The sequence below is a fragment of the Bombus fervidus genome, chromosome 4 (genome assembly GCF_041682495.2).
Source record: "Bombus fervidus isolate BK054 chromosome 4, iyBomFerv1, whole genome shotgun sequence".
Taxonomy (NCBI): domain Eukaryota; kingdom Metazoa; phylum Arthropoda; class Insecta; order Hymenoptera; family Apidae; genus Bombus; species Bombus fervidus.
The window spans coordinates 4266643-4282094 of NC_091520.1; the positions used below are offsets into that span (position 1 = coordinate 4266643).

The following is a 15452-nucleotide window of genomic DNA, read 5'->3' on the forward strand; positions in this document are numbered from 1 at the left end:
TAGATAGAAGTAAAACATTATTTCTTTATATTACTATGTGCTGTTACAATGGTAAACCAATGATATATTAATACTCTAGCTAGCATACCAACCAGAGGAAACTTTAAAACTTGCAATCAATTCCCTAGTATAATTATGCTGATCCACGAGCGTGTGCTGACCATCTATTAAGTACGTATCTTTTCATATGTTTAGGTTGACATAAGCAATTGGAAAATGTTATAACTTCTAAAGCCTCTTTCATTAAAAGTAGAGAAATAACGTTTTACGCTATATTTTGATTAATATCCGATAAAATATATTGCGAAATATGAAATTTATTCTATTGAAAATATAAAATGAATTTACTTATAATATCAACTGTAAGTTGCCTTTTAGAATATATTTTCCCATCTTTAATAAAATATGTAAGTATCTGGACATTGTTTACATATTACATCTGTTAATTACATTTGTAGTAAATTGTTATTCGTTTGCAGATTACGTCTCGTTTATATGCAGTAAACAAACATGATATAGAATTACGAAATGATTTGATTAATTTGAAGCAAGAAATGATTGGGATATCTATGATAGATGAATTTTCGAAGTATGCAAAACTTCAGCGTAAATATAATAAATTAGAAAGTACATTAAAAGAAAAAGGTAAAATAATGATACAACTAATACAATTATTAAGAAATAAATTAGATATATATTTTATAATTTTTTTATGCAATAATTTAAGTTAACAATTAAAAATCTTTAATTTATAATTATTTGAATACAAAAAAAAATAAAAATAGTTACATCTCATTGAATTTCTGTTCTGTATAAATTTTGCATTTGTTTGCGCTATTTATTGTCAAGTTCATTTTATAAAATGCTTTTAATCATAATATACTTATTATTTAGCAAATGAAAGAATGTCTTCCAGAATGAAGGTACAAATATCTGTAACATATGGTTTTCGTATATTAAACGTAAGTGTTCGCTTATATTTATTATAATGTAACATACTTAGTAATTCATAACATATTTTCAGGGTTCATTAATGTTGATCCTGCTATATCTATACAAAAATAAACCTGTAATAATTTTGCCAAAAGGCATGCTGTGGCCAATACAAAGTTTATTAAGCTGGCCTTGTTATCATGAAGATTCAATTTCTTTGATTATGTGGTTAATAATTGCAAGATTAGTTGTAGCTACCTGTAAAAGAAATGATATAACATAATATTATCTGTAGTACTATATAAAAATTAGATGTTATAAGTGATAAAATAAAAATTTTTTACATAAATTATTATTCGCTGTGCATAAGTATACATGACAAACAATTTAGCTCTCAAGCTGTCAATGTATAGATAGAAACAACTTTAAAAATGTACATACAATTTTTACTTCTTCCTTAATGTGCTGTATGAATAATTGTACAATGTTTACTAAATATATTATGTTTGTTAAAACATTTAAGTAAATGTCATATTTTTAAATAGATTCTATTATAGCGTTGGGACTGTAAAATATTTGATTAGGATGATAAATTTCTAAGAAATTTCTAAGAAAATTTCTAATTTCTTTTTAGAAATTTCTAAGGTCGCTAAAGCTGAAAATAAGGGTCGTTTTTCACGAAAATAAGGAGTTAAAATTTTCGATCAACTTGTTGACGTTCTCATGGATTCTGATGAAACGTTTTTTAAAATTTGGTGTTCTTAATCTGTATGGCTTACTCTGTATGCATCTGAAGTAGTAAATTAAGTTTGGGTTACCTTTTATTTTTCGGTTGTCTCACGGCAACTGTTTACGTGAATTTCTAAAGTTGTGTCCTTTGTCAGACAAATATTCATCAGGATAAATTTTTAAAATCGTTCATATCCGTGAAAAATGACCACTATTCTCGGTTTTACCGATTCAAAATACTCCCGAAACGACACATTTCAACCACAAATTTTATAATCCGGATACTATAGTAAATCCTTAATCTATTTTAGTAAATTATGAATATAGTATTTATTTTAAATAAGGATAACAATAAATTTTACAAAAATAATAGCAAAAAAGTGACTGTATTTCGTGAAAGCTTAAGTAAAGTACATAATATGTAATAATGAAATATATCTGTATATAACTATTAATAAGTAATAATTTCTTGTTTTAACAAAATTTCATTATATGTATATGACAATTAATACATCTATATTCCATATAATGTAGCAACGTTTTATTCATATGTAGAGTATTCGAGAAACATTATTTTATAAAGCTTAAAAAAAGTATTAATTTTTGTTATTATTACCATAGTTAAATATTTACCGTTTAATCATCAGTATTCTTACGACTTTAAGTTAACTTCTTTTCTGATATCAATCTGCATCCTTTTTAATGATTTCATGATTTAACATTGCGACACATATGATACCCAAATATTACACATATAAATTGTATCATAGAAGAAATTCTATAATGCGAAGGCTAAATTTATTTCTTTTTTTCCTTTTTTCTTTTTTTTTTCCTTTTTTTAAACTAAAAAGCTGAATTGTATATCTTTTACTTTATTACTGGACAAAGAACAAAAATGTTGTCCATAACATATTGTTAATAACAAATTGAAAAATCTCGCGACATTTTGAGCACCAATAGTAAATAATAATGTTCAAATTATTATAAAATGTAGCACAAGATTATTATGCTTTACTTTATCACATTCATATAAATATCAATTGAAAATATATTATACATGACATATGTTACAAAATGGTAAATTTTGTGATTAAAGAGCAAAATATACTAATTTAATATTTGACTAACACACACATATCGTCAAAAAAAAAAGAAAACAATATTTATATATTATTTTTTTTAAATGGAACAAATATTACATGCATGAAATAATGGCATGTCTGACAAATTGAATTAAATAATTATTATTTGAAAAATGGAAATATGCAATTAATACTTGAAACATTGCTAACATAATAAAATATTTGAAACATATTTGATAATAATAATCTTTTCATTTTAAATATGATTGCATTTAAATGCAACAATGTCATGTAGATATTATTTTACAATATTAGTTTCGTCGATTTGAAACACAGCATACAAATGCTTACGTATGAAATACTCACATTATGTGATTGTATACAAAACATTAAGCCAATCATATTTGAAATAATACAAAGTCCAATATTCTTTGGAAAAAAGAATTTAAAAAGTTTCCATTTTATAACTTTATTTATTCTTTTTTTCTCATTAACTGTCTTTTTTTAATCATAATTGCATATTTTTTAAGGCATATTAATTTTAAATATATTATCGCTCTTCTAGTTTCGTTATAAGTATTAATCATACGAAATTATGATTGTGCAACTTAAACAAAATTATATTATTATCTATTATATTATGCCATATAATGTTACAAAAAAATTAACATTATAAGAAAAAAATATTAAAATTTAAATAAGTTACATAGTAACCATTACAGAAGTATTTATTTCTATTACCTAAGTACTTAAATTAAAAAATATTCCTCTTGTATTACTATTTCAAAGATTTAAAAAAGATGCATTAAGTTAATAATAATAATAAAATACACACAAAGGAAATTAGAAGAGCGATTTTTCCTTTAATTTTCATTTTGTTAGTCTATTTGAAGCAGCTCAGAATTTCATATGTGATTTATATTAATATTTTTTTTTATATAAATACTATTTTATGTTTCAAGAAAGATTTAAGCGATTTGATACCAAGTATAGAGCAATTTATAGACTATTTATTTTTATGAATATTCTGTAATTAATTCATGCGCGCTATACTATGATTGTAAAATGAAATGATTAAAATATTGAAAACTGAAACTCTTTTTAAAATAACTTTTGAGTATGTCATACAATCACATAGCAAAAATGCATCAACAAAAAAGTACTTTATACGAATACACGATGAAATATTTGTTATTAGATGAATTCAACTGACTTATGTTTTAGTAATATCCATTGGTGACCCGCTAGTTACGTTTGTAGCTGTGTTAGCGGCAATTGGCGGGCCACTTGGACTTACAATAGTTGGTGGAATTGCAGGTTTAATAAATCTATCTGATGTGCGTCTATTGGATGATGTTACAATGTGACCCTGTTTAAATATAATTAAATATTTCAGATTAATGTCATTTTTAAATGTTTCATACGCATAAATTATATTTGTACATTACTTAGTACTATTTGACTATTTGACTAATTAACGACTATAAAATGTAACTTACAGTGGAAGGTGGTGATGAACTTGCAAATGGAATTGTAGTAGGTTGACCACAAGCATAACATCGATTTGTGTTGAATCCCTCTCTGGTTGATGAACCTATTCATAAATAATATTGATATGTTAATAAAATAAATTTATACAAATAATAAATATAGGATCATGTAATATTGAAACATAAAAGTCGAAAATTTACTTTATTTTTATATAAAACAAGGATATTATACCTGGACTTAGTGGTCTAGAGGAACTAGGTGAAGGATTGTACGGCACAGGGCTAGAAACAGTACGATTTCTTATATTTCCACCAGACATCACAATTTCATTATAGTGCCGTTCTTCTTCCATTTCCAAACTAACAAATAGATGAATTTGTAATAAGACTAAAACATTTGTACAATCTATATAATATTATTTACCTGGACTCTGACTCGGAAAGATGTCTACATAAAGCTTCACGACGTTCTACTTCCAGCTGTAACTTTCTTTGAAGTCTTAAATTTTCTTCACGAATTTGTTTCTCTTCGTTTACATATCGTTGCATCTTCTCTGTATCTAATATAAAAATACAAACAGATCCAACTATGTTAATTAACAAAAATAAAAAGATCAAGTGATTTTAGTATTACTAATTAATTCACAACATTATTACAAACTTAACAATTTCGTATATATCTATTATCATTTTAAATATGTATATACGCATAATTATTTTATAAATTATTTCCTTTAATTACAATTATTATTCTATTACAATCTTTCTTTTCTATTCTCTCTTAATTCATTTTTTAATTTGCTACTTCTAATTTTTTATTTATTAATATCCTAAGCACTGTATAAAAGAATTGCAAGATTCTAATTATCTATAATGCAGTATTGCTATTACAGTATAACATTATATTAAATGTGAAGCTAATAACAAAATATAAATACATAAATCAAATTATTTCATGTCACTATTTTTACTTTTCTTTCCAATAACCAAATTAATTGATGTAATTCCAGATGTAATAAAAATATTATATTTATAAAAACTTATTTTAAAATATATTTGTTACTACAAATAAATCTAATTATGTGATAAAAATTCTTACGTTCTTGTTGTGAGATGAACAATGTATGTCTTAGTCTGGCTACTTCACTCCTTAGAGTTTGAATATGTGCACTTAAACTAGTAGCAGTATCACCATTATTGATTTCTCTTGGTGAAGCAGGATCTGATACAGGTTGATCTAATTTTATTTGTAGCATTCGTTTCTCTGCTTCCAATTTATCCATTCTTTTCCATAATTTATTTACTAATGCTTCTTGCTCTTGTTCAAGTGTGTTTTCCAGTTCTACTTTTTCTCTACGCAATTGCTCTAGATTACTTTGTTTTGCAAGTGTCTCAGCTTCAAGTTTTTCTATCTTCCTCATTAATTTGTTCACAAGACATTCTTGTTCTTGTTCTAAAGTTTGTTCTAATCGACATTTTTCTTGACGCAATTGATTCAACTTTCTTGACAAATCATTAGTTAAACATTCTTCTTCTTGTTCATAATGGTGTGCCAATGTTTCTTTCTCTTTCTTAAGAGCTTGGATTTTTTTTAATAATGTATTACTTATAAATTCCTCCTCTTGCTCAGCTTTAGCTTGCTATAATATAATCCAATAAAAAAAGGTTAAAATGCCAATAGAAAATGTGCATAATTAAAGATTGAAAATTGTTATCAAATTCTATCAACTATAATAAAGTTATTATGAAGTTCAATAGTTGAATAATTCATTTTAAAACTCTCTAATTTGAAAAATATATTTGTAATTATGTTTTTATAAACAATTTCATTAATGTATTAATTATACAAATATTACTTCTATTATCTAATTATTAGATTTCAAACAAATAATATAAATAATATAAAAACAAAGAATATTGTTTAAATACATAAATTAAAAATAATTTCTAACTTTTTTTAATGCAAAAGTAGTTTATTTTATAATCAAAAAATCATTTTACTCTAAGAAAAGATTTTTATATCTAATTTTTGTTATAGTAGTAAAATTATATAAAGCTGAAATTATTTTATAGATTTAAATTTTATATATATTTTAATAGATTGAATATAAAAAATTATGAGAAACTATACAGAAACAGAAGATTGGAACACAATCATATAAAATGAATGTATGAAAAATTATGACTACATGAAATAGATTATAAAATGAAATAATACTATATAAAAAACATTTCATATTAAGCAAATGTCTCTAATTTAACCTAAAATTAAATATTTTGAGTATCCAAAAGTAAAATATATATTTTTAAAAAATATTCTGTACTAAATAACATATGTAATTAGCAAATTAATAGACATTATTTATTTAGTAAAAATATAGAAGAAACTTACTATAATGACAGAAGCTTGCCGAAGACCACGATTCTCTTCTTGTAACGCTTTTACTCTTAATTTATATGTTTCTAGCTCGACTTTAAGAACACGATTATGCTGTTGTAACGACTCAATCCTTTTTTGAAGTTGTTCTCTAGTTACAGGAGACGGTGGCATCATTATCGGACCTCCGTCGATCGAGCTTGAGTCGCTTTCAGATGCGCTATCACGGTCAGCCATTTTTCTTAGACAAAAATTTCTTTAAAAACAACTTACAATCCTTTCTTTTTCATCGCACCTTCAAATAAATACATATAATATGTTTCTCTTAAGACGCAAGTATTTAGATTTTTGTTAAAACCTCATTACTTTGCATGAAAAATAACGTAATATTATAACGTTCTACCACGACATGTGCTCTACAGTAAAACGAATCAGCTGTTTCGCTGTTTGATTCTCCATGAATTATGTACTTGCAAAGATGTCAAATATATTTTGGAACTGTAATTCCCTAGAGCTTAAAGAATTTATTTGTTACATTCTTGGTTACTAATCTTTCAAATAATAGGAAAATTAAGTCAGGAAATTATTGTAACTCCAAGTGATTAGACAATTATAAACTATATAGATTTATAGTAAATATTTATTATTATTTCATTATATTTTTATTACATTTAAATTTATACCTATTACAATTTTGAATGTGTATAGGCAATTTAATTATCTTATTTATATCGTAATTCTAGTTAACAAAAGATTTATAATAAATATATGAATTCTAGATAATATATATCTATATGTGCATACACACGTATATGTATCGTAACAAGTATATGATTATAAAGCGAGTCAGGTTAGTATTATCCGTGATATTATAACTTGAAATTCTAACCATGTTAAACATCTAGCTTGAGATTGAGAATAAAGGATAAGTATTTTTTAGTTTAACTTTTGTTATAGATTATTTATTTTATAAAATTTTTATGGTGTATGTATATAAGGAAAAATTATAACCTCTTTAGATAAATATGGATGCAGATTTTGAAGAATTATCGCATGACATAGATCTTATTGCAAAAGTTAAACAATACCGTGATGTAACGATGAAAATTCAAGATACAATTAAATATGCCGCAAATCCAGCAGTATATGAAAAACTTTCTGATACAGATAAAATACAGTATAATCTATTGATGTCTTACTGTCTAAATAGTGTGTTTTGGATGTATTTGCGTGCAGAAGGTAAAGTACTAATAAAAGCAGTATAATTGTACAATAATTTCAAATAAAACAAATTATTGTATGATTTTTATTGTATTCATTTTATATGTATCTAATTAGGAATTGACCCAGCAAAGCATCGAATAAAGTCAGAAAATGATCGTTTAAAGAGGTCTATGACACGTGCAAAACAAATTAATGACAAGAACACATTTATGCCTCGTGTAAACAAGGATGCAGCACAAAGATTTGTTAGGAATGGGTTGTGGGAAATGAAGAATAAAAAAAAATGATATTATTAATATTATTAATTATATTAATTAGTAACCTAAATTTATAAACAAAAATGTGTTAAACATGACATTATGTGTAATATTGAATCTATTTTATTCAATAGTTTATATTTTCTTAATAAGTTAAGTCTGACAAATTAATTATATAAAGAATTATATAAATAATACTTTTACATAGACAAATAATTAAGTTTTGTGCATGTTTTCTTTAAAGAAAAAAAAAGTAACTTTATTTCCTACTTGTTTACCTAAGTGACTGTTTATATCCTTGTGACCTATGAATAGAAGGTATAACACAAACAGTATTATAGCAGCAAGACATATAAAAGATATAAATTTACTTTCAATAATAAATTTTTTATATGTCTATTTTCATTATATAAATAAAATATTAGGAATAAATATATAGAAATATATTATAATCATAGTGAAATTAAAGAGATAATAGAATGGAGAAAATAATATCTAATACATTTTCCAAGATGATAAAAATTGCAATAATTGCAAAAATTGCAATTGTAGTTATATATATATTATATATATAGAAATATATTATCTTTAAAAGATAAAAATGATGCTATATAAAAAAATAAGTAAGTAATATTAAAAATTTACAGTTTTTCATAATATAATATAAATAATTATGTATATGTAATTGTTAAGAAAGAGACAATCCATTTTATTATATCAATTTTTTTCGTACTTTCGTAGGATGAATAAATGCTTGAAAGGATTAAAGATGTGATCTTATTTAGAACATAATGAAGGAAGAAATGAATATTTTGCAGGAGAAATTAATAATATTATTGAGACACTTCATACAATGGTTGTTAAATCATTTTTTTTCTTTCATGTTGGAACTTCTTTGTTTTTAATCTATATAAATGTTCATGATAGCAAATCAAAATATACACTGTGGGATTATATAGATGACATTCTTGCACCAATTGAACAACCTATGTATTCTGAATTATGAAATTTAATCTAAGAAATGTATCAAATATTAATGCAAAAGTATATCATTCTCCTAATTTTACAAACATACTACACATGTATATAGAACAAATAATAGATAAAATGTCTAATAAAACAAGATATAACATTAAAATAAAAAACTTACAATCACTATAATATAGATTATAACATTTAATGTTATCTTTAAAATCTTGATTCAATAGATTTTTACTTGTGTGTTATATCTAACTGTATTTCACATTTAATTTTTATGAGGTTTTAAGCATTTATTTTTTAACAAAACATTGAGTACATAATAAAGTGCTATTGATAATATGTTTCTGTCTGTTTAATATTTTCCTAGACAGAACTAGTAAAAATATACTTAAATAGAAAATATATTTATAAAATACATATATACATATACATATAAATATAATTAAATAGAAAATTTAAAGGTACACAGAGTACGTATAATATACAAAAATATATAAGATATCCAAAGTAGAGTACTCATAATTTTTAATAATTAAAACGAATCTCCATTTAAAGTCTATTTCTTTAGCCGTGTTCATAAATATCTACAGTTTAATTATGAAACATTGTCACATAATTTCACATTTTATAAAGTTTCGTGAAACTTCCAATAATTCCAATACACTGTCTAAGATAATAGTTAATGTGAATTGTTCTGTGTTACATATGATTAAGAAATAGTATAGTATATATTAAAATTATTAATTGATGCACCATCTGTTGAAGCGCTAGTACCTCAAACTGGTTTTATAGATATGCATATAGTATAGTAGCGTATGTAGTACCGTTACAGATTACAGCCTTGTAGGTTACAGCTTAGCTTACGGCCATGTTACAGCGTGGTTCGTTCTGTGCATTGCTGTCACGGTATATATTCTTCATTGTTAGTTATAAATATTTCCTATTAATGACGGTTGTTTGAAAACGTGTAATTATTATAATACAATTAAAATTTGATACTTCGACAATTAAAAAATAATTATATTTTATTAAGTATTCACTAAAATTTATCTTTCACTTGATCGATTTGCCACGTATAGTATATAAGTGCATACATAAATACAGTCTCACCTGAAATTACCATCTCGTTTTTTGTCATTATTATTATTCGCAGCGGGAAATGATTTGATTGGATGGTTTCGAAGGGTGCATGTTCTGATGCTATTAGTTTTTTTATGGATGGACGCATCAAGGGTTTAGGATGGTCAACTTTGATTTTTTAAATGGAATCATGTATTTTTTAATCCAGTAATCGACGCAACTCATCATTCCTTATGCAAGAATATCCTATTTATACTAAAAAAACCATTAAATTAGGAGATATTTTAATTTTAATTTGTCAAATTTAATGTATGGAAGACAAAGATGACGTAAACATAAGAATAACGTTTTACCTTTATCCTTTCTTCACCAACAAAAAAATTAATAATATCAATATGTGCATCCATTGAAATAATTCAACTTCCATCCAAATATTTCTAGCTGCGAATGATAATAATGACAAAAAGACCCTGTACACAAAATTAAAGCTAGTAAAGACATAAAAAGGTATTGTACCAGCTAATATTCATTCGCGATTTTATTGCATACTGCATTCAATCCAACGTATCAGAATTTCATCTTTACTTTTACTGCTATATTTTACATTTTGATTCCTAATAACAATAGTTTTATGAAGTCACAGAACACTTCTTCCATCAGTTTAAAGATTAACATTTGCCTGCAATAGCCATGGAAATGGAATTTTCCCTTTTCACTTTTTATACCCAATATGTATTGTCGGAGTCAGAATGATTTATAAGGGTTTATTCCCTACTACGGTCACTGGCTAAGACTTGTGAAATTTCTCGTGTAGGATATTATAAATTTCTCAATAGGATATGTTACGTACCATACATTCTAAACTTGAGAGCGAAAGTACGGTTAGTTTGATGGTTCGACGGTTGAGGTGGTCATTTTCACCAACTAAAAGTGAAATATCTAATTATGTAAAATTGAACAACCCCCTTGCAAATTCTGAAAATATTTGAGCAACCAATCCGCGTGTTTTACGCTAATATATCTCGTACAAAATGTCTTACGATAACTTTTTGGATAAGTTGTCCTCAGTCGTTAGTTGTCAAACGCTACTGTCAATGTCACTTATATCATTGCTTTTCAAACACTCACTTCGATACCTTCAAAACATTCATTTCAATATCTTCAATCTTCAAACATTCTCAAACATTCTTATACCTTCACACATATTCATATATCGTATCTCATTTGGTGGTTATATTAAAGTTTCAGTGCTAATTGTTGACCAGTCTCATCGCGATCGCGTTAGAACAGTTATGTCAAACGAAATCCCAAATAAACGTCTGATGACAGTACGTATAAACCTGATGAAATACATTTCATCTTAATACTTTTTAATAAACTTTATCAATATTATATAAAGAATCTTTTTTATTAGAGTTGTAGCAATGTATCGGAACAAGCACATCACGTATCAAGAGCAAAACGTGGACAAGCAATGGGAAGTATAAGAGGTTTTCGAGGCTGTACAGTTTGGTTAACAGGCCTTTCTGGTGCTGGGAAAACTTCAATAGCTTTCCAAGTTGAGGCAATTTTAATTGATCACGGAATTGCTGCTTATGGACTTGATGGCGATAACGTAAGGAGTGGTTTAAACCACAACCTTGGCTTTACCAAGGAAGATAGAAAAGAAAACATAAGGAGGGTTGCAGAAGTAGCTAAATTATTTGCTGATAGTGGACAAATTTGTTTATGTAGTTTTGTATCACCATTTGAAGAGGACAGACAAATGGCAAGGCAAATTCATAAAATGTCTGATCTCCCATTTTTTGAAGTTTTTGTTGATACACCTCTTACTGTATGTGAAGCAAGAGATACCAAAGGATTATATAAAAAGGCACGTCAAGGAGCAATCAAAGGCTTTACTGGAATAGATCAAATGTATGAAAGACCAGTAAATCCTGATTTAGTGGTAGTCACTGAAAACTGTACTCCAGAGGAATCAGCTGCAACTGTTATTGATCTTCTGGAGAAACAGCATATTATACCTGTACTTCAAAAACCCGCAATGCCAATACGGGAGTTATTCATTCCAGAATCACGAATATCTTCTGCCAAAACAGAAGCTGCTACGCTTCAGAATTTAGAAATTAATGAAATTGATGTGCAATGGCTCCAGGTTTTAGCAGAAGGTTGGGCTGCACCTCTTACTGGTTTCATGAGAGAACACCAATATCTCCAGGTATATACAACATACATATATATTAATATGAAATACAACAATGCTGTTAAAAACTCAATTCTTGTTGTTATTAGAAGCATAAAATATTTTTAGACTCAACATCTAAAATGCCTCCGTGAAGGTGACAGAGAAATTAATCAATCTGTTCCAATAGTCCTTGCAATACATACAAAAGATAAAGAACGTTTGAATGGACTTTCATCTTTTACATTGAGATACAAAAACAAAGCTTTAGCAATATTACGCAGGCCTGAATTTTATTATCACAGAAAAGAAGAAAGATGTGGTTGGCAATTTGGTACTAACAATTTAGGCCACCCATATGTTAAGATGATTCATGAATCTGGAGATTGGTTAGTAGGTGGTGATATAGAAGTTATTGAAAGAATTAAATGGCATGATGGTTTGGATCAATACAGACTTACACCAAATGAAATTCGAACAAAATGCAAAAAGATGAAGGCTGACGCTGTTTTTGCATTCCAACTTCGAAATCCTGTACATATGGGTCATGCATTATTAATGCAAGTAAGTTCATTTATTTATTTATTATTTACGACAGAATTTATGTAAAATATTTTATGTATAAGTATGTTGTATTTGTATTTCTAGGACACTAAAAAACGTTTATTAGAAGAAAGAGGATTTAAAAATCCTATTTTATTGTTACATCCTCTAGGTGGTTGGACGAAGGATGATGATGTACCACTACAGACAAGGATTCTGCAACATGAAGCTATACTTAGTGAAGGGGTTTTAGATCCTCATTCAACATTATTAGCAATTTTTCCAAGCCCTATGATGTATGCTGGACCAGTTGAGGTAAATTTTGATTATGAACATATTTTCATTTGTTACATAATTATAATGAAAATAAAATATGACAGGCATATATAATATAAGTAGTGTCTATAATAGTTTTTTCTATATTACATTTTGATCTTTAGTAGCAAATGTTGTCAAAATTAGTGATTTTTCATCTATAAACATAGTTACATTATTGATCTTGTGATGAATACTATGTTTATAAGTTTATTTCTATTTGAACTACGTAAAGTTCATATTTCATATTTCATATAGTTTAAACCTAGTAACTGAAGTAGCCATCATATATGTTTATTTTTTATATAATATTAGATCATCTCATAAATAATGCAGGTCTTCTAAAGTTGTCACAATAGAAAAAGAAGAATAAAAAACTTAGTAAAAAGAATGACAAAGGGTTGTAGAAAACAAAGGAAAATATATGACTAATTAATTACTTATAGATATGTTAATTACCGAAAAATGTTATTTATAAAATGATTTAATATATGTAAAACGAAACTAAAAGTAAGAACTAGAATAAAGGAACCTTATAACAAGTTTTTAAATGTTTTACTCAAAAATTTTGCATTATTGTTATAAGATTTCAAGACTTCATTGACTCTTTAAGAAATACATACTATATTCTAATGACATATTAGAATCCTTCTAGTGTTATTTCATTTCATGTTCATTTTATACATTATTAGGTACAATGGCATGCAAAGGCAAGAATGAACGCTGGTGCTAACTTTTATATCGTTGGAAGAGATCCTGCTGGCATATTACATCCTAACAAAAATGCAACACCTGATGGGAATCTGTATGATCCTACTCATGGAGCCCGAGTTCTCTTACTAGCTCGAGGCTTACAATCGCTAGAAATCATACCGTTTAAAGTTGCAGCATATGATAAAAAATATAAAAAAATGTCCTTCTTTGATGAGAAACGAAAAGAAGATTTTGAATTTATATCAGGGACGAAAATGCGTTGTATGTATAATATACTCTTATCTATGTATTACATATTTTTGTAACTTATAAAATATCATAATATATATATAATTTTATATAATACTAAAACGTGAAAAATTTGATTTATTAAAAAAACACAAGTTTAATATTTAAAATATTTGTTATAGGTTTAGCAAAAGCAGGTGAAAATCCACCTGATGGTTTTATGTCACCTAAAGCATGGTTTGTTCTTGCACAATATTATCAAAACCTAGAAAAGTAAATATTTAGTGCAAAAATCGCTAGAAATTATTAACACTTTAGAATGAAGTGTTTATAGAGTAAAATTAGTATTTCAAATATTGGAAAAAAATGAGTAAAGAATATTAATACCCGATGTAGTATTAATATTATTATACATTTATATATTTGTACATTTTAATTGTACAGCACAGCGATTTTTGCATTTATCTGTTTTAGATAAGTTAATATCTTTTTGCATTTAATCTTAAAATGTATGTATATATATATATATATATATATATGTATATCCCTTAATTTTATTTTATGTAAATATAAAATTCAATTACATTTTTTACAAAAATTTTATAAAAATATATATTATACAAATATGATCTTTTATTGTACCTATTTTAAGAAGTGTATATTATATCATGTCTAAAAAGAAATTTGTATAATTTAAATGTAAATTTAACAGCTATTTATATATGAAAAAAATATACAAACACTTGCAAATGTTTTATGTACAAAAGTATCTGACACTCAAATTCTTTTATTGCCACCATAAAATATTAGTTTAATTTACAAATAAAAATTTGATGATATAGGAAAATAAATAAAAGTTAAAATTGTACAAGATGAGATTTTCGAGTACATAACTTATTGTAATTGTACGATAAGTAAAACTACGCTTACCGTAAAAATTTAAATAATTACGCAATATATTACAAATGGTCGTAATGATGATTTCTTTAATGAAATGTATATAAAAATATATAAAAATCGTATATAGATATAATAAATTTCACTTGTAATTTTACAACAATAAAGAAACAAAATTTTATTACTAAAAATGTCTAATTTGCCGTAATATAAGAAAGTATTGTTATAAAACAAGGCAAACATTACATTTAACTAGAATATGGATTTTTATGCAAATTAATATTTTTGAGAATATAATTAAAGGAGTAGAAACTTGGTGAAAAATTGTTTTATCTACCAAATGTTATAGAAAACACTATATTTTGAATACTTTACACATTTTTTCACAGTATGAGCATTTTGTAAAATTTTGCACTACCA

At 25.9% G+C, this 15452-nt stretch overlaps 4 protein-coding genes across 9 annotated transcripts; 3 read left to right on the forward strand and 1 right to left on the reverse strand.

Annotated features, from left to right (window-relative positions):
• Window positions 1–89: 89 nt before the first annotated feature.
• LOC139986248 (guided entry of tail-anchored proteins factor 1) lies at window positions 90–1477 on the forward strand. Its single transcript, XM_072001442.1, has 4 exons — window positions 90–407; window positions 480–645; window positions 895–962; window positions 1025–1477. Exons 1-4 carry the CDS (start codon window positions 339–341, stop codon window positions 1214–1216), a joined length of 495 nt encoding a protein of 164 aa, XP_071857543.1. The 5' UTR covers window positions 90–338; the 3' UTR covers window positions 1217–1477.
• A 552-nt stretch (window positions 1478–2029) lies between these two features.
• Window positions 2030–7612, reverse strand: LOC139986247 (coiled-coil domain-containing protein 6). The gene is made up of 7 exons (XM_072001441.1): window positions 7418–7612; window positions 6627–6969; window positions 5334–5874; window positions 4659–4794; window positions 4467–4594; window positions 4244–4338; window positions 2030–4113 (listed from the first exon to the last, which is right to left on the reverse strand). Exons 2-7 carry the CDS (start codon window positions 6846–6848, stop codon window positions 3958–3960), a joined length of 1278 nt encoding a protein of 425 aa, XP_071857542.1. The 5' UTR covers window positions 6849–6969; window positions 7418–7612; the 3' UTR covers window positions 2030–3957.
• A 24-nt stretch (window positions 7613–7636) lies between these two features.
• Window positions 7637–8125, forward strand: LOC139986249 (nuclear nucleic acid-binding protein C1D). Its single transcript, XM_072001443.1, has 2 exons — window positions 7637–7850; window positions 7950–8125. The coding sequence occupies exons 1-2, from the start codon at window positions 7637–7639 to the stop codon at window positions 8120–8122; spliced, it is 387 nt and encodes a 128-aa protein (XP_071857544.1). The 3' UTR covers window positions 8123–8125.
• Window positions 8126–9834: 1709 nt separating this feature from the next.
• Papss (3'-phosphoadenosine 5'-phosphosulfate synthase) lies at window positions 9835–14904 on the forward strand. Of its 6 annotated transcripts, XM_072001587.1 has the most exons (8): window positions 9845–9979; window positions 10595–10656; window positions 11391–11481; window positions 11568–12371; window positions 12465–12899; window positions 12984–13193; window positions 13886–14168; window positions 14318–14904. In XM_072001587.1, the coding sequence occupies exons 3-8, from the start codon at window positions 11446–11448 to the stop codon at window positions 14410–14412; spliced, it is 1863 nt and encodes a 620-aa protein (XP_071857688.1). In that variant the 5' UTR covers window positions 9845–9979; window positions 10595–10656; window positions 11391–11445; the 3' UTR covers window positions 14413–14904. The 6 variants fall into 6 exon arrangements, with proteins under 6 accessions (XP_071857692.1, XP_071857687.1, XP_071857688.1 ...); XM_072001586.1 differs by lacking the exon at window positions 10595–10656 and having other exon boundaries at window positions 9838–9979; window positions 11396–11481; XM_072001588.1 differs by lacking the exons at window positions 9845–9979; window positions 10595–10656 and adding an exon at window positions 10018–10040 and having other exon boundaries at window positions 11396–11481.
• Window positions 14905–15452: the final 548 nt, after the last annotated feature.